Raw genomic sequence first — 22,183 nt, 5'->3', positions numbered from 1 at the left:
ACTTAGTGTTTAAAAACTACTAAGACTACACTAGGAAGCCTTCCGATAATCTGTTTTTGTTTTGTTTTGTTTCACCTTTAATCTCCTAGAAAATTTAAGGTACTGTTTTCGTTATTTTGTTTTCTAATGGTATTTATATATTTAAGAAAAAAATCTGGGATTACAATTGTATTTTGAGGTGGGGGGAAGAATGGGGAAATTGTCTACCATCATAAAGAGCAAATTTTCAATTTTAAAATATTGCTTCAATAGAGATGGTTTTAGAAAAGGATTGCTTCAAATTTCTAAATATACTGGGCACCAAAGTGCATTTTTAAAATAATAAAGCCGATATGTTAGATGAGAAATATATTAGTATCTATGCTTTTTTATTAACTACTGAAACTTATGATTCATATGAAATATTATCTTCCCCATTGAATCCATTTTCAGGCATCTCACGAACAACACTATGACAGTAGCCAACGTTGATAGTTTTAAAACTCAGTTTTCCTCATTATCTTACCTTTTCCCATTATCTTCATATTTTTACTGGCTTTTTAACCTCATGCTATTAACCTGTTTTTTGGAATATTTACAGTTGAATATGTAATTTTTAAATTATTACATTTTAAATACCTAGATGAAAATTATTCTAAAATCACCAAATTAGTATTTTAAAACTTTTATGTTATTGAGGAGCTAACTGAGTCTAAAAGTGGAATGAAGCACAATTACATTTGTATAACCAAATTATTTGGTAAAGCAGTTACTGCAGAAAGTTGAAATAATTTGGGGCAAACTATAACTGTTATGTATTCAAAAAATTAATATATTGTTATACAAGGTTACAAAATTATTTTTTAAAAGAGAGAGAGATTGGCTGATTTGAGGACAAACATTTTACTGATTTTATTTGTGTAGACATGTTCTCTAAAAGTTTAAATTTTCAAAATTTTTTCCTACAAATTTTATTAAAAATTGGTCAAGTAAAATGTATTCTTATATGTCTTCAGAAATCCTGTAGTGTTAGAAGTTTCTTTATTATCACTGTTCCAGAACACGGACATTCTCCGAGGACCAAGTATAAAAATGTATTTACTTGGAATGACATTTATCCATTCAAACAGCAACAATTTAATTGAAATTTCCATCTATCCAAAATCTACTAAGCAATATAAACATTAAGCACAGTTTAAGCCTTGATGTTGACTCTCATAAATGTTTAAAATCTACTTGATAACTCAAATCTAACTCACTTAAATAATAACAACATGATAAAGATATAACTGCTAATTTTTGAGACTCATAAGTGATGAAAATATATAAAACAGAACAATTATTAATAAGGGCTGGGCCCATTAGTCATAAATGCATAAGAGAAGAAAGAATGGGGGTGAGGCCAAGATGGCAGAGTAGGAAGACCCTGAGCTCACCTCCTCCTATAGGCACACCAAAATTACAACTATTTACAGGGAAACTATTGACAAAAAAGACTGGAAGACTGCAGAAAAGATCCTCTACAACTAAACATATAAATAAGGAACCATGATAAGATGAGTAGTAGCAGCGGAGATGTAGTACAGTCAAGACCCATACCAGATGGGTGATCCACAAACAGGATTATTACAAGTGCAAAGGTTTTCCCTAGCAACAAGTTGTCCAAGCCCCACAGAGCTCCCAAGCCCAGAGGTCCTGCACCAAGAAGACAAGCCCCCTGAATGTTTGCCTTTGAAGGCCAGTGGGGCTTAGTTTTAGAAGAGCCAGAGGGTTGTGGGAAATAGAGAATCTACCCTTAAAGGGGACATACAAAATCTCACATCCTCTGGGACCCAAGGCAGAAGCAGTATTTTGAGAAAAGCCTGGGTCAGCCTCACCTGCTGATCTTGGAGAGCCTCCCAGAGAGGAAGGAGGCAAATGAACCTCACCATTGGGACACAGACACTGGAGACAACAGTTTTGGGGAGCTCCTTCTACCATGAAAACACTGGTCCTGGCAAGCACCATTTTGGAATCTTCTCTCTAGCTTGTTAGTACCATGATGTGGGCAGGCCTGTTGGCACCAGTACTGGGACACATTGGGCCAAGAAACTAGCCAAGTGGAGACACAGCCCCACCAACAACAGGCTGGCTGCCTTAAGACCTCCTCAGCCAGCAGCTGCCTTGGAACCTGACCTTTTCCACCAGAGGGTCAATGACCCAACCCCCCCACACCAGTGTGCCAGCTCTAGCCCTGAGATACCCAGAGCCCAGAAGCCAGAGACCTCAGGACATGGCTTGGCCCACAAGTGGGCAAGCACTAGCCCCTAGACCAGCCTCGCCTACCAGTGGAGAAGCATCAGCTCCAGGACTGGCAGGGCCCCAGTCCTGTCCACCATTGAGCCAACACACCAACTGCAGGACCCTCAGGGACCTGCAGCCAGAGACCCCCAGGGATCAGGACCACCTACCAATGAGTGGACTCTAGCCCCAGGAACCACTGGGCCTTGGCCCTGTTCATTAGAGGGCCAACACCAACTCCAGGACCCCCGAGCCCTTCAGCTAAGGATCCCAGGACATGGCTTTGCCTACCAATAGTCCAGCACTAGGCTCAGGACATGGCCTCACCCACCAGTGGTAGACACCAGCCCCAGGATCACTGTAACCCTGTAGCTTGCTATGTCAGGATGCAGCCCGCATACCAGCAGGCAGGCACTAGCCCCAGGACCCCAAGGGCTGCAGCCCCACACAACTGCAGCCTGACACCAGTAGTAAGACACTTTGGACCCCTCAGACAGCTGCCCTAAGATCCAGCCCTACTCACCACTGGGCAAATACTAGGTTTGGGCCACTCTGGACCACACAGCCAGCTGTGTCAGGAAACATCCCTGCCTGCTAGCAGGCCAATGTTAGATCCAGGACACCCAAGACCTGCAGCCACCCAACTCTGAACATAGCTACACCCAGAAGTGGGTCAGTACTAGCCCTGGGACATCCCAGGGTCCACCCACTAACAGCCAGCAGTCTCCACATAAGGCTAGGTCTGGCAACCAATGACTGGAGGCCAGCAACACCTACAAGATCATCCAGAGTAGTGAGCCCACCACAAAGCAAAGGCTCACACAACCAACACAGGTGTACCACTAGAGAATATAGCTCTGATGACCAGAAGAGAATACACAGCTGAGATGCATAGGATGTCTTCTATAAAAGGCCAATTCTCAAAGGTTGGGTAATGTAACCAACCTACCAAATACATTGCAATAAAAACAGCAAATTCAATACAATTAGGTGACAGAGAAATGTATTAAAAATAAAGGAACAAGATAAAACCCAAGAAAAACTAAGTGAAATAGGTATAGGTAATCAACTCAATAAAGATTTCAATGTAATGAATGTAAAAATGTTCAAAGATCTCAGGACAAGAATAAATGAACAGAGTGAGAAGTTAGACATTTTTAACAAAGGGTTAGAAAGTATAAAGAAAAACCAGAGATGAAAATTACAATAACTGAAATACAAAATACACACGAAGGAATTTACAATAGATTCGTTGATACAGAGGAATGGATGAGAGAGCTGGAAGACAGAGTAGTGTAAATCACTGAAGCAGAACAGAAAAAGAAAAAAAGCTTTAAAAAAGAAGATTGAAAAGAAAAATAAAAAGAAAAGCTTAAGAAATTTAGGGACAACATCAATGGCAGTAACATTCACATTATAGAGGTCCCAGTAGGAGAAGAGAGAGAAAGGGGCAAAGAACATATTTGAAGACATAACATCTGAAAATTTCCCTAACATGGGATAGGAAACAGACATCCAATTCTAGCAAGTACAGAGATTCTCCAAAAGAATCAACTCAAAGAGGACCACACTAAGATACACTGAAAGTAAAACAGCAAAAACTAAAATTAAAGAGAGAATATTAAAATCTACAAGGGAAAAGCTACAAATTTCCTGCAAGGGAACTCCAATAAGCTATCAGCTGGCTTTTGAGCAGAAAATCTGCAGGCCAGAAGAGAGTGGCACAATGTATCTAAAGCAATGAAAGGAAAAAACCTACAACCAATAATCTCTCCCTGGCAAGGCTTTCATTCAGACTTGATAAAGAGGTCAAATTTTTATAGACAAGAAAAAGCTAAAAGAGTTCAGCATCACAGAACCATATTTATAAAAAATGCTAAAGGGACTTCTTTAAGCAAAAAAAAAAAAAATTACAGAAAAAAATGCTGATGGGTAAAGGCAAATATGCAGTAAAGATAATAAATCAACAATGTATAAAGCTAATAGAAAGATTAAGTCAAAAGTAGTATAATTATCTGTTTCTGTAATAAGTAGTTAAGGGATACACAAAACAAAAAGATGTAAAATATGATGTCAAAACCAGGACCAGGAAGTGTGGGTGAGGGGGAAGTAAAAATAAAGGGAGGGTTGTTAAAATGAATTTGAACTTAAGAGAGCAGCAATTTAAAATAATCATATATATATAGAGAGAGAGAAAGATTGCTATAGATAAGCATAATAGTAACCAGAAACTATAATCAATAATAGATACACCAACAAACAAGAGAAAGGAATTCAAACATAACACTAAAGACAGTCATCAAATCACAAGGGAAGACAGCAAAAAAGAAAGGAACAACAAAAACAACAAAAATCCCTACAAAAATATCCAAAATAATTAACAAAATGGCATGTGTATACTTATTAATAGTGACTTTAAATGTAAATGGACTAAATGCTCCAATCAAAAGACATAGAGTGGTTGAATGAGCACAAAAACAAAACCAAAATATATGCTACTTACAAAAGACTCACTTCAGATCTAAACAAACATGTAGACTTAAAATGAGAGGATGGAAAAATGTATTCCATGCAAATGGAAATGAAAAAAAAGTTGGGTTAGCAATACTTAAAACAGACAAAATAGACTTAAAACAAAGTCTCTAACAGGAGATAAAGAAGAACATTACATAATGATTAAGGGGTCAATCTATCAAGAAGAGATAACAGTTTTAAATATATATGCAACCAACATAGGCACACTGAAATACACAAAACAAATATTACAGACATAAAGGGAGAAATTGACAGTAACACAATAATATTAGGGGACTTTAACACCCCACTTACTAAGTGGACATATCATCCAAACAAAAAATCAATAAGAAACACTGGCCTTAAACAACACATTGTCCAAAGAACTTTATAAATATGTATATATAACATTCTGACCAAAAGCAATAGAATACACATTCTTTTCCAGTGCACATGGAACATTCTCCAGGATAGATCACACTCTAGGCCACAAAACAAGCCTCAGCAAATTTAAGAAAATTGAAATCATATCAAGAATCTTTTCCAGACACAATATTATGAGACTAGAAACCAGCTACAAGAAACAAACTGCAAAAATACACAAATATGTGGAGGCTAAACTAAACACTATTAAACAACCAATGGGTCACTGAAGAAATAAAAATAATAAAAAGCACCTGGAGACAAATGAAAATGAAAACATAGTTGTATAAAATCTATGAGATGCAGCAAAACCTGTACTAAGAGGGAAGTTTATAGTGACAGAGTTCTACCTCAGGGAACAAGAAAAATCTCAAATTAGCAACCTAAGTTTATACCAACAAGAACTAGAATAAGAAGAACAACAAAACCAAAAGTTAGTAGAATAAGAGAAATCAGAAATATCAGAGCAGAAATAAATGAAATAGAGTTTCAAACAACAGTACAAAAGATTAGTGAAACTCAGATATTGGTTTTTGAAAACATATAAAAAAGATAAATCTTTAACCAGGTTCACCAAGAAAAAAAGGGAGGAGAGCCCAAATCAATAAAATGAGAGATGAAAAAGAAGTGACAACAGGAACCATAGAAATGAAAAGGACCATAAGATATTACTAGGAATCATTGTAGGCCAATAAAATATAACAACCTAGAAGAAATGAATACATTTCTAGAAATGTAAAATCTCTTCAGACTGAACCAAGGAGGATTTAAAAATATGAGCAGGCCAATTACCAATAATGAAATTGAATCAGTAATAAGTCAACTCCCCCCCCCCCCAACAAAAACAAAAGCCCAGGAGCAGATGGCTTCACAGGTGAATTATACCAAATATTTAGAGAAGAATTAACACCTATCCTTCTTACACTATTACCAAAAAAAAAAAAAAAAAAAAAATTGCAGAGGAAGGAATGTTTTTGAACTCATTCTACAAGGCCAGAGTTTCCCTGAGACCAAAACCAAACATCACACACAAAAATTTATAGGCAAGTATCCCTGATGAACATAGATGCAAAAGTCCTTAACAAAATGTTAACAAATGAATTTAACAATACTTTAAAAATAGCATGCATCATGATCAAGTGGGATTTATCCCAGGGATGCAAGGGTGTTTCATTAAGAATGGGTATACAGTAAGGGCCTTATATATGAATGAGTTCCATTCTGAGAGTACATTCATAAGTCCAGTTTGTTTGTAAGTCCAACAAAGTTAGCCTAGATACCTACCTAACACAATTGGCTATATAGTACTGTACTGTAATAGCTTTATAATATTTTCACACAAATAATACATAAAATACAAACAAAAAATAAAGAAAACATTTTTAATCTTATAGTACAGTACCTTGAAAAGTACAGTAGTACAGTACAATAGCTGGCATACAGGAGCTGGCATTGGGTGAACAGGCAAGAGAGTTATTGACTGGAAGAAGGAGAAGAGGTGCGAGATGGTAGAGTTGAAGGATCATCAGCGATAGGAGACGGAGGGCAAGCTGCAATTTCACTCACGCCTGATGTTGATGGAACTCCCGTTCACATCTTTGAAAGTTCACAACTTGTAGGTTCATATGTAGGGGACTTACTGTAATATGATCATCTCAATAGAGGCAAAAACAGCTTTTGACATAAGTGAAAATTGTATTTGCTAATTTATTTAGAGCACATGATAGGATACTACTATAAATAAAGAAAAATGATATATGTTATATATGAAATACACTAAAAAAACCTCATTATCACACAGAGTGATTCATATTTCTATTGGCTGAATGGAAAAAACTAAATTACTATTTGGTCCCCCCCCAAGTAAAAACCAAATCATCTTGCTTTGTAATACTTAGAATAATTTGTCTCCAGAAAATCCAAAATTTTTTGAGTTGTACTGAGCAGCCAGCACTCCCTCACACACACAAATAACTGATACCCATAGAAGATAATGGTTCATCCTCCATAATTTCAGAATTATGGTGACAAATGTTCTTTCCTTCATTAAATTCTATCCAGGTTCCCTGAACCTTTCAAATACTTCTCAACTTTCTGACTTTTGTTTCTGTCTTTTCACTGTCCAGTTTTATCAAGAATCCTGCTACATTGGTTTAGCTTGAATTCCCCACCTTCCTACCTCATCACCCTTAATATCTAATCAGGTTCCTCAACCTCCACTACCCCCAGGTGATGTCTGATCACCCTGGTCTGCCTTCAGTGAGAATGCTTCTAGGTAGGTTTAGCCAGAATCCCCCCTTACTCTTGCTATTTACTCAGTTATTTTCCAGCCACCAATCCCCACCCTGCACATTGGCTATAAATTCCCAATTGTCCATGCTATATTTGAAATTGAGCCTGGTTCTATACTGAGATCCTTTCTCCCCTGTTACAACAATCCTTAATAAAATCTGTTTTTACCACTTTATTATCCAGTTCTGATTTTTCTTTACCAACAACCAGACAGAAATTAGAGTATTCCTGACTTATAAACTACTGGTATATATTATGCTCCAGCTTAGATACAGCTTCCTGAGTGGTTACCCTAATCCCAGGTTATCTCTTTTCCAATATATCCATCATTCATTTATTTACCTAACTAAGCTTTTTTAAGCATTATATTCCTTATGCTTCTCTTTGGCCGCCAAGGTCCAATGGTTACCCATTTGCTTTCACATCAAATCTATACTCATCTGTGTGATTTTAACACCCTATGCAGTCTGATACTATGCTACATATCCCAATTTATCTCCAATGAATACTGAATATTCACTCTATATTCTAATGGGGTCACATGTCTTATGGCTTGATCATATAAATTGTCTCCTCTCACCACTGTGCCCCACACTTGAACTTTTCAACCTAGTAGAGAATTTAGTGATTATCAGCTGTGATCCTTTTACTCTGCAGATAAGAAAATCAGGTCCCAGAAAAATTGTGAAGACATCATTTTCTCGTAAGGAATTGAAACACAACCAGGTCAGAAAATTCAGTCTTCCAATCTATTTTACATTGTGTGGGAAGCCGCCCTTCTCCTTTAGTGACCTGAATTACACATGCTCTTCAGAGTCAGTGCCATTTTTCTTTTAATTTTTCTTCTAGTTTTACTGAGATATAATTGACATACAGTACTGTATAAGTTTAAGATGTACAGCATAATGATTTGACCTACATACATCATGAAATGGTTATCACAAGTTTAGTAAATATCCTTCATCTCATATAGATACAAAATTAAGAAATAGAAAAAAACTTTCTTGTAATGAGAACTCTTAGAATTTACTCACTTAACAACTTTCAAATACAACATACAACAGTGTGAATTATATTTATCATGTTGTATGTTACATTCTTAGTACTTATTTATCTTATAACTGGAAGTTTGTACCTTTTGACTGCCCTCATTTAATTTCCTCTCCTCCAATCCTCACTTCCGGTAAACACAAATCTGATCTCTTTTTCTATGAGTTTATTTGTTTGTTTTTGAGATATAATTGACCTATGATACTATGTTATTTCATGTTACACAAAATAATGATTCAACATATCCATACATTTCAAAAGGATCACCATGATAAGTCTAGTTAAGATATGTCACCATACAAAGATATTACATAGTTATTGACAATATTATCCACACTGTATATTTCATACCCCAGACTCACTTATTTTGCGACTGGAAGTGTGTACCTCTTACTCTACCTCACCTCTTTGTTTCCAGCCTCCACCTCCTCCCTTCTGGCAACCACTTGTTTGTTCTCTGTATCTGTAACTCTGTTTCTGTTTAATTATGTTTATTCATTTGTTTTGTCTTTTAGATTCCAAATATAGTAAAATAATACAGTATATGCCTTTCCCTGTCTGACTTATTTTACTTAGCATAATACCCTCTAAGTCCATCCATATTGTGGCAAATGGAAAGATTCCAATTATTTTTTATGGTTGAGTAATATTGTTTTATATCTATATATCTATATATATCTCACATCTTCTTTATCCATTCATCTAACAATGGGTACTTAGGTTCCCTCCATATTTTGGTTATTGTAAATAGTGCTGTAATGAACATAGCCATGAATATATATTTTCAAATTAGTGTCTTTGTTTTCTCTGAGTAAATATCAAGAAGTGGAATTGCTGAGTCACATGGTGGATCTATTTTTAATTTTCAAAGGAACCTCCAATAATGTTCTCTATAGTAGCTTCACCAGTTTACATTCCCACCAACAGGGCATGAGGATTCCTTTTTGTCCACATCTTTGCCAACATTTGTTGTTTGTTGTCTTTTTCATAATAGGGATTCTGAAGGTGTGAAGTGATATCTCATGGTGGTTTTGATTTGCATTTTCCTGTTTATTAGTGTTGTTAAGCAACTTTTCATGTACCTGTTAGCCATTTGTAAGTCTTCTTTGGAAAAATGCCCTTTCAGATCTTCTGCCCAGTTTTTAACTGGTTTGTTGTTGTTGCTGTTGAGTTGTATGAATTCTTTGTGTATTTTGAATTTTTTTTTTTTTGACATGAGAACGGTTTTATTTAAATCATTGACACTTGTGCAGTACTCAATATTAGGACTTTGAAATGCTTTAGACAAAATCTGTTTCCCTTTAGACAGATTAAAAAACCGAATCTTAGTTGGCAGAATCTAGTGCTTGTATCACACAGCTCATGGGAGGTAGAGTCCTAAAATCTGCTTCCAAGTGCCACCTGTACCTGACAACGCCAGGCAAAGTGTTTATTTTTGTGTTGCACAAGTGTAAGGACCATAAAATCTAGATTAACTTTATAACAATAATTTAAAAGGTAGAAAAGGGTTCCATACTACAGAAATTTTAAAATTGACTATTTTACCATTTATATTAATACAATAAATGAAGAAAGCTGACAGTAGAACAGGCCAGTGGTCAGCCAACACACAACACAATGTGTTAACAAACATGGCCAAAGGATCGGTGTGTGTCATGCACTACCTTCCACGTAACATGTTTTTTGGAGGGGGGAGGGAACATAAAGGCAGATTGATTCAAACTAGCCTTATTAAATATATCTATTAAGTTTATACTTTCTTCTGAAATTAATATTTGAGGGGAACATGTGTTAGTTATTCATATAACACTAGCTTTCTACTGAAGTTTAAGAATCCAGTAGATGATGTTCACATTTAGGCAAATCCTAGGAGCAATTGCACTAAACAATATACACTCAATTATGAACTGCAAAATAATACTGGGTAATTATTTCAAAGTATGAACTACAGGTATGATATTAAAAAATATAGTAGAACAACTTTCTAACTTAAAAGTAAAGTACAAATTGTTAAGTCAACAGTACCTACTTACACACAAATTAAACAAAATCAGAATAAACACTCAACTTTTAGGAGAAGCAATTTCAGTCCTGGTTTTACCACTTAATACGAGAAAGATCTTACATAGGTCCTTTCATTCAAGGATGATTTGAAAACCAATTTACAAAGTTAATATCTTGGATCCCAGCTAGGAAGACTCTTCAAGGATCTTTCATACTAACTTGAAGTTGGGGGACATACAATGATACCGTCCCTCATGCACTCCCAGGTTACCCACAGTGAGTCCGGATCACACTTCAGTTCCTAATGACCTAAGTTAAGAGTCTCCTTTCTTCACATCTCTTATCCCGCGATACTCAACATGGGCTACAGAACCCAAAACCAACCTGTGTTCTATGTGGCACCACCTGGCTGATACTGATACCTAAGTGTGCACAGGATTGAGTTAAAAAGCTCTTCAATTCATCAAAGAAAAGAAAGAATAAAAATAACACCCTTAGTTTACACAGGCTTAACCTACTTTGATCACCTAGTAAATCTTGAATTGGCTCCCCTTAGTGGTAAACAGAATACTTTTGTATTCGGTGTAGAAACCAACAAATTTAGGTTAAATCAAGCCTTCACCCTGACAGTACAAACTATGTTTATTTGTGTGTAAAGTGCCAGTTTTATATACAAATCATAAGTAAACTTTAAAATCTGCTTTAAAATCTGAAGCAGTGAGTCTGATGTCTTCTTACTGCCTTGTGGTAGTAACTGTTTAATCCTGCTGGATCAAACTTTCTTGACTCCCCACACTTTGAGGCCAAGGAAGGTGCTGTTAAGAGCCAGGGTGAAGTCGTGCACAGCCAGCCTGCTTGCAAACGCCAAACATGGACAAGATCTTTCGTAAGAATCCGAGTAGCTTCTGTCTACGCTTTTAATCTAGGTGACCCCACTGGCATTAACAGGATTGATTTTGAGGTAGCTACACAGTTTTAAGCATGCCATTAATGAACATTATGGGTGATTTATGGTGTAGCTGGTTAATACAGTTCAAGTAGCTGATGTTTTTCTCTTTTGATGAGAAGGAAAAAAGAAAAGTCAGCAAAATAAGAGCACATCTTCAGTTCACTTAGAAGTCAGCATCCAAGGTAAAGGAATTCTCTGTCGGACTGGACATCACTCTCATCCTCTGATACTCGCCTACTCTCTTCTCAGAGAAGTTAGTCTTCCCTTCCAGTGAAATATTCCCCATAAAGTCAAATGGATTTTCTACTCTGAAAACCTTGCTAAAACCCAGCTCCAGCATAAGTCTGTCTGCCACAAATTCGATGTACTGCTTCATCAAAGTGCAATTCATCCCAATGAGCTTCACTGGCAGGGCCTCCGTGAGGAACTCCTGTTCTATCCTAACTGCATTGACGATTATTTCTTTGACTCTCTGCTCCGAAGGTTTGTGTAGCAGGTGTTTGAACATCAGGCAGGCAAAGTCACAGTGTAAACCCTCGTCTCTGCTAATAAGTTCATTGGAAAATGTGAGGCTGGGCATCAGACCTCGTTTTTTGAGCCAGAATATCGATGCAAAAGAACCAGAAAAGATTCCTTCCACTGCAACAAAGGCTGCGACACGTTCTCCATACGTAGCCTCTTTGTCCCCGATCCAGCACAAGGCCCAATCTGTCTTCTTCTTTACACAAGGCATTGTCTCAATAGCGTTGAAGAGAAATTCCCTTTCTTTGGAATCTTTAATGTAAGTGTCAATGAGGAGACTATACATTTCAGAATGGATGTTTTCCATGGCAATTTGGAAGCCATAGAAACAATGGGCTTCCGTAATCTGAACTTCTTGGCTAAACCGCTCCACCAAGCTTTCATTTACTATGCCATCACTTGCTGCAAAGAAAGCCAGAACATGCGAAATGAAATATCTCTCCTCAGGCTTCAGGGCTTCCCAGTGCTGAATGTCCTTGGAAAGGTCCACCTCTTCAGCTGTCCAAAAGGAAGCCTCAGCTTTCTTATACATCTGCCAAATATCATGGTATTCGATAGGAAAGATGACAAAGTGGCGGGTGTTTTCTTTCAGAAGTGGTTCCTCCTCCACACTGGGGGCAGATAGCTTAGGGTTCTGCGGCTCGGCGGGCTCCTGGAAGATCCTCCTCGCGGTCTTGCTGGCCAGTACGCGGGTCCCGCTGAGGGACGGGGGAGTGTTCTCCTTGTCCGCCAGGCTAAGCCCCTTCATAGGCGAGAGCTGGAGGGGATGCTGCTGCTGCGGGTCAGCGATGGTGGCGAGCGGGACGCGGACGGAGAGCATGGCTGCGTACGGCTTGGCAAGGTGGGGTTGCGCACAGGTCCTGGGAGCTGTATTTTGGATTTTAACCATTATTGGATTTGTTGTTTGCAAATTTCTTCTTTCACTCATTGGGAGGCCTTTTTGTTTGTTAATAGTTTCCTTCACTGTGCAAAAGCTTTTTAGTTTGATGTAGTCCCATTTGTTTGCTTTTGCTCTTTTTCTCTCTTTCTCAAGGAGACATATCCACAAAAAATATTGCTGAGACTGATGTCAGAGAGCACACTCCCTATGTTCCCTTCTATACATTTTATTTAAGTATTTAATCTAAGTTGATTTGATTTTTGTGCATAGTGTGAAAGAATAGTCCAGTTTGATTCTTCTACATGTAGCTGTCCAGTTTCCCCAAGATCATTTACTGAAGAGGCTATATTTTCCCCATTATATATTATTGCCTCCTTTGTCATAGATTAATTGCTCACACTAGTGTGGGTTCAATTCTGTGCTCTCTATTCTGTTCCACTGATCTATGTGTCTGTTTTCGTGACAGTGCTATACTGTTTTGATTACTGTAGTTCTGTAGTATGTTTTGAAATCAGGGAGCATAATAACTCCAGTTTTGTTCTTCTTTCTCAAGTTTGCTTTGGCTATCTTTTGTTTCTCCATAAGAATTTTAGAATTCTTTGTTCTAGTTCTGTAAAAAATGCATTTGGTATTTTTGATAGGGATTGCATTGAATCTGTTGATTGCCTTAGGTAGTATGGTCATTTTAACAGTATTAATTTTTCCAATCCATGAACATAGTATATCTTTCCATCTGTTTGTAGCATCTTCAATTTCTTTCATCAGTGTCTAAGAACTTTGCAAGTACAGGTTTTTCACCTCCTTAGTTAGATTTATTCCTAGGTATTTTATTCTTTTTGATGCAGTTGTAAATGGGATTGATTTCTTAATTTCTATTTCTTATAGTTTGTTGTTAGTGTACAGAAACACAACAGATTTCTGTATATTAATTTTGTATTCTACAATTTTCCTAAATTCATTGATGAGTTCTAGTAGATTTTTAGTGGCATCTATAGGATTTCTATGTAGAGTATCATGCCATCTCCAAACAGTGGCAGTTATACTTGTTCCATTCCAATTTACATTGCTTTTCTTTCTTTTTCTTGTCTAAATCCTGTAGTTAGGAGAACCAATACTATGTTTACAAAAACTGGTGGGACAGTATCCTTGTGTTGTTCCTGAACTTAGAGGAAATGTTTTCAGCTTTACACCATTGAGTACAATGTTAACTGTGGGCTTATCATATATGACACATTATGTTGAGGCATGTTCCCTCTGTATCAACCTTGTTAAAAGTTTTTAAACAACATAGTTAAGTTGTCTTCTTTCACGATGCATTCTTGTAGGTTTTATCAGAAGGAAAGTAGCTCCCAATATGAGTGACCTCCAGGATAAACAGGAAGCCAGCTGTGATAATAATATCTTTTAGTGGATTTCTATTACCAGAGACAGTCATGAAACTTTAAGGCTTTGAGGAAGTACATGCCAAGCAGATGGGGAAAAAGGCAAACAGACTTCTCTGGGAAAGAAATTTGATTCGTCCAAAGACAATAAGATTCAGCCTTCATTTCTTCTTAGAAAAAGGCAAATAACTGAAGGTAGAGAACATTAGATTGCTCTCTAATTGATGCAAATTTTAGTGATATATATGGCTACATAAAAGTTAAACTAGGTCTGGCCTTACATGTGCAGGAATGAGTAAATAACAATATAAAAGCTTTATCCATTTAGTTTAGAGTTTTGATCTCCTTTTCCTTTTGTTTCAATCCTCCAGCCTTCAAACTTCACTCTCCATAAAGTGTATATCATCAAGGAAATGGTAACATTACTTTAAAAACATTTAGCTTAAACTAAGTAATTAACCAAATGATAATATAATTATCTGCTGGGCTCTGATCCAGGCACCATCCCTAGTGCTTTGGAGTATACAAGGCTGAACAGTCCTTATCGCAGGTAGTTTAGAGCCTACTGATAGGAACGAGAGCAAAGCACATGAATTACAATAGAAAGAAAGAATTATAAGTGCCAAAATCTGGGAGCTGTTAAGTACTGAGCATGTTTGGCAAGAGGGAACACAACTAGAAGAGAGCTGTTAAAAACCATTTTCATAAAATCTTTGAAATAGATAAATATACTTGCAGTGGTACAAAGCTCCACATCTCAAGAAAAAAAAAAAAAAAGTGGCAAAACAATACTCTTTCCCAAAACTGATCCAGATTAGTCAACTTTACACCATAATCCCTGTCCTTATTGGTCAGTCCAAAATACTTGCCCCACCTCTGATTGTGGCTTTCATACCTACCCCTTTTAGATTTATTGTTTCATATGTACCATATTTCCAGTTACATATGGATAGTTCCTTTCAGTACAAACCTATATGAGACAAAATGACCCTTAAGTTACTTACTTTCTTAATTAACTTTTTTCTGCTATTACTTCTGTTGTTGTTTTCCAGGCTCCAGAGCTACAAAATCTGGAGCCATATTTTGTTTAATTTTTCCTTTCTTGGCTAGGCAGTGTGGCATGATGTGTCTCTGATTTTCTAATTGCTGGGTAATTGATAAATTATCTACCAATTCCTGTAGGTTTTATCTAATTGATAAAAGCTACAGGAATGCACCTTGAAATAAGGCAATTCTAGGAATTTGGCCATACTATTTAGTATCTCTATATTTTGATTTTTTAAATATCCAAAGTAGGAGTTGATAACATAGACCACAGAGGTAGGGCATGTGCAAAAGCCCAACCTATTGCCTAGTATTGATTGAACCATCAATAGCATTTTCCCACTTCCTGTCTCTCTTACACCCAAACTAGTGAGCATCAAGTTTTTCTTCATATTTCTCTTCTCCCCAATTCTTTGTATCTTTACCTTTCATTTAAGTATTTCACCTTCTATTTCTAATCCTATGAAAAAATCAGGGTTACTGCAAAAGCCTTCAAGAATTTCTCCCTGCCTTCAACCTCTCTTCTCTCCATCATTACTCCTACTATTGCCAGACCAATCCTGGAAATGAACTGGGCTGCATGTTCCTTTCCTCTTTTCTCTTGAGTTCTTGGTTTACTGTCACATCAAGTCCAAAATCTTGTTGTCATGGGTCAATAACCTGACATCACTCAACAACAGGAACCTGCCACCCCTTTACATGAGCTATACTCATGTGTCTTTCTGTAACATCATTTCCCATCTTAAGTATATATCACAGTCCCACATCACATGTCCTGCACTTTCTCTCTAACCCCACACTTCACGCCACCTTGCACATCCAACCACTGTCCAGTCTTGTGTCCCCCACAGGGCTCAGGAAACTTCAGTAATGACTTACTATTTGAACAGAATTGTCACTCTCCCTTCCCCTGGGAAACCTGCCCAGATACACTCTCTTTTCAGTTCCCCTAATATGTGCTCCTGGCTACTATTTATGTGTTGATTTACTTCTTTCATACTAAGAAGATAAATTTGGTGCAGAGATGTGGTTGTAGTGGGTATAGTAACAAATATAGACAATGTTATGTGTGTTGTACTGGGAAGCAGTTGAAAGGCTGGTCTGATTATAGTGCTAGCCCATTCATACAATGTAATACCACTAGTTGAATGCAGTGGAGAGCTGGTTCTGTCCCTAAGTTTCCAAATACCTGCTCAAAATTCTTACTCTGATAATCAAGAAACTGGGATAGGAGACTAATCAAAATTTCTTTATTTTCAGTATTAAGAGAATTTTTACACTATTTCATTATAAATTTCATTATAAGAAAGCATATCAAAGGGAACTGATCAAGCTGCAGCATTGTACTCAGAATAGCTTGGAAGATATTGGAAACGTTTATGTTTACAGCATTTTACAGTTCATCCATTTCATATATATTTTGTTACTTACAGATAACAAATAGAATCTCTTAATGTTCCTGAATAATTAACCAACAACTTTTATTTATAGCAGGATGCAAATGAAGATGTTCATATTCAAGATACACAGAACACAAAGCACAGGGATCTTGAATTCATGGATGAATGAAGATGGAAGCAGCATGTTGAACATAGCATTTTTCCTTGAAAAGTGATTTCCATATTTTATGTTATTAAGTTGATACATAGCTGCAGATCTGCTCAATTCTCTGGGCTCCATCAACCTCCAGTGCATCTTTCAGTAAAACACACATATATATGCTATGAAAGAATTGGTATGGATAAGGTCATCTAAGAGGATGTACTCTCTGCATTCATTGGGATAACTTAATTATACCTGTTTTATTGGTGGTAAGATTCTCCTATTTGGAGAAAAAAAGCTTAATCATTTTCTGATTGAGCTTATTTAAGAAATGCTCTCACACATATTTACTGCAGTTCAAAGAGGATTTCATGACTGTGCCCTCAGGAAAATGTTACGTTCTGCAGGATTTGTACCAGAGACAATAGGCTTAATTTGTATTTTAAAAATTTATCAAAACATTTTCACTTCTCTTTGCTCATTTGATCCTTTCTACAGCTTTGTAAGACAGGTTAAGTGTGTGTCCTAATCTCTCTTTGACAAAGAGGAAATCGAAGTGCTGAGGGGTTAGATAATTTGTTAGAAGACACACTCTAAGTGAGTAACAGACCTAGAAGCTGTGTACTATGTCTTCCAGATTCTGTGCTTTCAGATTATATAGATGACTTCTGAACATAAATGCAAAGTTTTGTACCCTTACATACAAGTGCAAAACCAAATCAACCAAGGAGCTTGGTAAAACTCTATGATGCTAGAACCTCATACCTGGAGACTACAATTCAGGTCAGATGTGAGACCTACTGTATCTATTTTTAAAATGACATATATGTGACTTTGAGTTTGGTTAACCAGCACTATTGAATATTCACTCATCCATTCATCCAGTGTTATTCTTTGTGAATTTCACCTTTATGTACTTTGCCTGTCTTCCTAACAGGTTGTTGGGCTCTTTATAATTTTTTAGTCTTATGTCTATGGTGTAGGTATTGTTGAAATAATCAGATTTACTGTTCTTTTGTTTCACATATAAAGAAACTTCTCCAGTCCAAATTGAAAAAAAAAATCCTAATACAAAATCAAAAAATATTTTTTTCTTACAACAAAATTGAATCCATATCTAGAAGAGAATTTATAAATGTACAATAAACATAAAAGATATTCAATATAGCTCATAAATAAATACAGATTAAAGAAACAAGATACTATATTTACCCTAAAATCTATAAAAGATAGAAAACTTTGATGGTAAGTGGCATTGGTAAGAATGAGGGGAAATAGGCACTTTTGTATAATGTTGGTGTTATTGGTACAATGTCTTTAGTGGTGAAATTGGCACTATTTCTCAAAAGTAAAAATGTATGTTCTCTTTGATCTAGCAGTACTACTTCCCAGGTATACATAAATTTGTGAAACATGGATGTCTAAAAATATACATTGTTGCATTGTTTGTAATAGGAATAAAAGAAGGATATCTAGATGCCTGTTTATCGACAACTATTTAAATAAAATATACTATATGCATAAAAGGAATTATGATGCAACCAGGGAAAATAATAATCAATACTTGTGTATGCTTAAATGGAACAATTCCAAGTTATATTAAATATATTATATTCAAGGTATATTAAGGTTCTTAAGGCTTAATTAAGATTAAAGTAAAAATAGGTATATTATGTTCCTATTTTAGTATAAAGAGGTGTATAAAGGTGAAATGTATGTCTCTGGCTGTGTATACGTAGACTGTTTCTGTAAGGATAAAGAAAATATTAACTAATGCATTTGGGAAAAAAAACTAGGAGTTTGAGGTGGAAAGAAAACTAAATTAATTTTATACACTTATACCATTTAAACATTTTGCAATGTGCATTTATTATTTTTCAATAAGCACTAGACAATTAAAAATAAGTTTAATGCTTAAAATAATAATTGACAATTAGACTGAACAGTAAATTGTAAAATAGGTCTTTTCCAGTTTAGTTTGCACTTTTATTATGACTTAAACTATATACAACTGATGCAACAAATCTATTTATATTTTCTGAAAGATTCCATATATTTCTATGATGATTCTATCATTTCTATATGAAAAATGTAATTAAAAGTTTGGGAAATATCAGTTAGCTATTTCAATCCATGCTTCTCTAGTCGATCCATATCAACTGTGGGATTCTGATTGAGGCATAGGGTTTTCAAAATAAAAGAATGTCAGAAGTATGAGGGACCTCAGACATTTTATAATCTAACCTTGTTTTGGAGATGAAGAAACTGGGTCCAGTAGGATTTATTTCCCCCATGTTAGTTTGTTTCACTCATATGGTAAAATTTAGGATTGAGTTAAAGTAAAATTTAGTATTTAATAAATTGAAATAGTGAGGGTCAGAGAATATGAATTATTCAAACCAGCTCTATATTAGCTGGCTATCTACCCTTGGATAAGTTTCCTTTTCTCTCTGGGCTCATTCTTACAGCTTTGAAATGATTGGCTGAATTCAGTGATACTGTTTGCATTTGTTCCATACTGACGGAAAACACTTTAAGAGATTCACCAACTAACTCAGGACCTTATTAACTTTATTACTTTCTCTGGACTTGTATGCGCCTCAGTTTTCCAGATTTTCTCGATCTATGTAAATGCTGCCATCCTTTAAAAGTCAAGCCATGTTAAATCAAATTGACATTTATTTTGACATTTACTCTGATCAGGTTTTGTTTTTTGTTTGTTTGTTGCACAATATGGTCTCGTGTTGTTCTTTTATTGCTTAGCATGGCTTGTTCCACAGCTAGAGTCTAAGTTTTATATTTCCCATTGCAAGTGTCTAATTAACCTTTGTGTTTTTAACACGAGGTTCAGAATAATAATGAATGAAAACAGATATTTCAGAGTAAAATAAGTATTTCATATCACAAGTCAAGCCAAATATTGAATTTTCAGTTGCCAGGCAATTTAGTTTAGGTGGAATGCAACATAAAAACTGATACAGCTATGTCTCCCAGGTTGGGATATTGGTACATTGGGGAGGGAGTTCCTGTCCTCCTCTGCAAAGAGAGGATGGAGGAGTCAACAGAATGTAGAAATGGACCCGTGACTCAGCAATTAAGATCTCTCTGTTTATCCCTCTTAGGGAGACAGATCTAAGAATACCCAAATATATCTCTGGGTTAGGGAGTATTTATGTTAATAACTTTCTCCATTCACAAGGATAAGGTAAAACTCTAGTTTGTTTTCATATTTTTGAGGAGAAATATAGTTAGTTCCTCTAGGTTTTAATGTTTGGAGTGTACAAATTTAGATTTCTTTTCCTAAAATTAGGTCATTAGAAGTATATAATCTATAAATAATCACCAAGAGTTCATGAGTAAATTTGCTTTTCAACATATCTCCCCTAATATCTCTTAAATCAAATCTTCTGTGATTAAAGATCAACACTTTGAGCAGTTTAAAACATTCGGATTTCATAATGGTTTGTTTAGACCTCACATGGCTCTTCTATATGCAAAGCCTATAAATATACTTTTAGAAAATTTCTACCCAAACTACTTAGTCTCGTAATTTGTCTACTTTTGACCTTTTATGTTGCTAATGTTACGTGTTCACTTCATTGTTTTAAATTACATAATAATTTTACTCTTTTCCTGCAGGCAGAACTCACAGCCATGTGGGAGTAGTACATGTGAGGTGGTGAAGGATTCACCATCTGGTACTCTGTCACTGACCATCAGTCATTCCAGGAAGCTGCCAAGTTTAAAGAGCTCATTTTTCAGGTCAGCCACACCTATGAGATCCCCCTGGTCCTGGTGGATAACAAAATTGATCTGACAGACTTTCATCAGGTGAGTGTCAATTGTGCCTGTTAGTGCCTGTCTTTTCCTCTGAGAATACATAAGATCAAGTATGGCTGCTTTTTGAGGTTTATATTGAGAATTATGAGAAAGAAATATTGCACACAGGTTTTCTAAGAAGTCTTTGAAGAACTGTGATAGGTTTTGTTAGTCACCACAATATACCTTATTCCACATACTACTTTTCAGTGTCCTTATCACTCCCACATCAAGAGGCACAGTCTGTTTCTCCCATCCTTTTGGATCTGGGTTGTCCCTATGATTTGTTTTGAGCAGCAGAGTGTAGTAGAACTGATGCTCTATAACTTTTGAGGCCGAGCCTTAAGAGTTAAGTGAGAACAGTTTATGAGACCTCTGGGACAATATCAAGTGCACTAATATTCACATTATAGGGGTCCCAGATGGAGAAGAGAGAGAGAAAAGGCCTGAGAAAATCTTTGAAGACTTAGAAGCTGAAAACTTCCTTAACCTGGGAAAGGAAACAGAAACCCAAGTCCAGGAAATGCAGAGAGTCCCATACAGTATTAACCCAAAGAGGAACACACCAAGACACATTATAATCAAAATGACAAAAATTAAAGATAAAGAGAGAATATCAAAAGCAGCACAGGAAAAGCAACAAATAGCATTCAAGGGAGTTCCCATAAGACTACTGGCTGTTTTCTCAGCAGAAACTCTGCAGGCCAGAAGGGCGTGTCATGACATATTTAAAGTGATGAAAGGGAAAAGCCTACAACCAAGAATACCCTACCCAGCAAGGATCCCATTCAGATTTGATGAGTAATCAAAAGCTTTACAGACAAGCAAAAGCTAAAAGTGTTCAGCACCACCAAGACAGCTTTATAACAAATGTTAAAGAAATTTCTTTAGGTGAAAAAGAAAAGGCCACAGTGAAAAACAAGAATGCTATGAAATGAAAAATCTCATCAGTAAAGGTAAACAAGCAATAAAAGTAGGAACTCTTCCACACACAAAGCTAGTATGGAGGTTTAAAGACAAAAGTATTAAAATCATCTATTTCCACGATTAAGGGATAAACAAAACAATTAGATATATAATATCAAGAACAGTAATCATGAGGGGAGGAGAGTACAAAGAGAGGGTTTTTAAAATGCATTTAAAAGCAAGACATCAGCAACTTAATTATGTATATATATATACAATGCTATACAAAAATCTCATAGAAACTGCAAACCAAAAATCTATAATAGATATACACACAAAAACTAAAAAGAATCCAACACAACACTAAAAATAGTCATCAAATCACAAGAGAAGGGGACAAATGAAGAAAGGGGAAAAAAGGCCTACAAAAATAAATCCAAAACAACTAAAAAATGGCAATAAGAACATACATATTGATAATTACCTTAAATGTAAATGGATTAGATGCTCCATCCAAAAGGCACAGATTGGATGAATGGTTATGAAAACAAGACCCATATATATGCTGTCTACAAGACACTGACTTCATATCTAGAG

General features: G+C 36.1%; 1 protein-coding gene and 1 pseudogene across 1 annotated transcript in view; one reads left to right on the top strand and one right to left on the bottom strand.

Moving 5' to 3' along the window:
• RIT2 (Ras like without CAAX 2) overlaps positions 1 to 22,183 on the top strand; it is a 568,015-nt gene that overhangs the window by 259,030 nt on the left and 286,802 nt on the right. The window contains 1 exon segment of the mRNA XM_068563388.1: positions 20,505 to 20,692. Coding sequence (XP_068419489.1) covers positions 20,505 to 20,692 — 188 coding nt within the window.
• Positions 11,627 to 12,851, bottom strand: LOC137776590 (ribonucleoside-diphosphate reductase subunit M2 pseudogene; annotated as a pseudogene).

Source organism: Eschrichtius robustus, chromosome 14 (assembly GCF_028021215.1).
Source record: "Eschrichtius robustus isolate mEscRob2 chromosome 14, mEscRob2.pri, whole genome shotgun sequence".
NCBI lineage: Eukaryota > Metazoa > Chordata > Mammalia > Artiodactyla > Eschrichtiidae > Eschrichtius > Eschrichtius robustus.
Note: the sequence above shows the minus strand (reverse complement) of the source record. Positions and strands in the feature narration are given on the sequence as shown.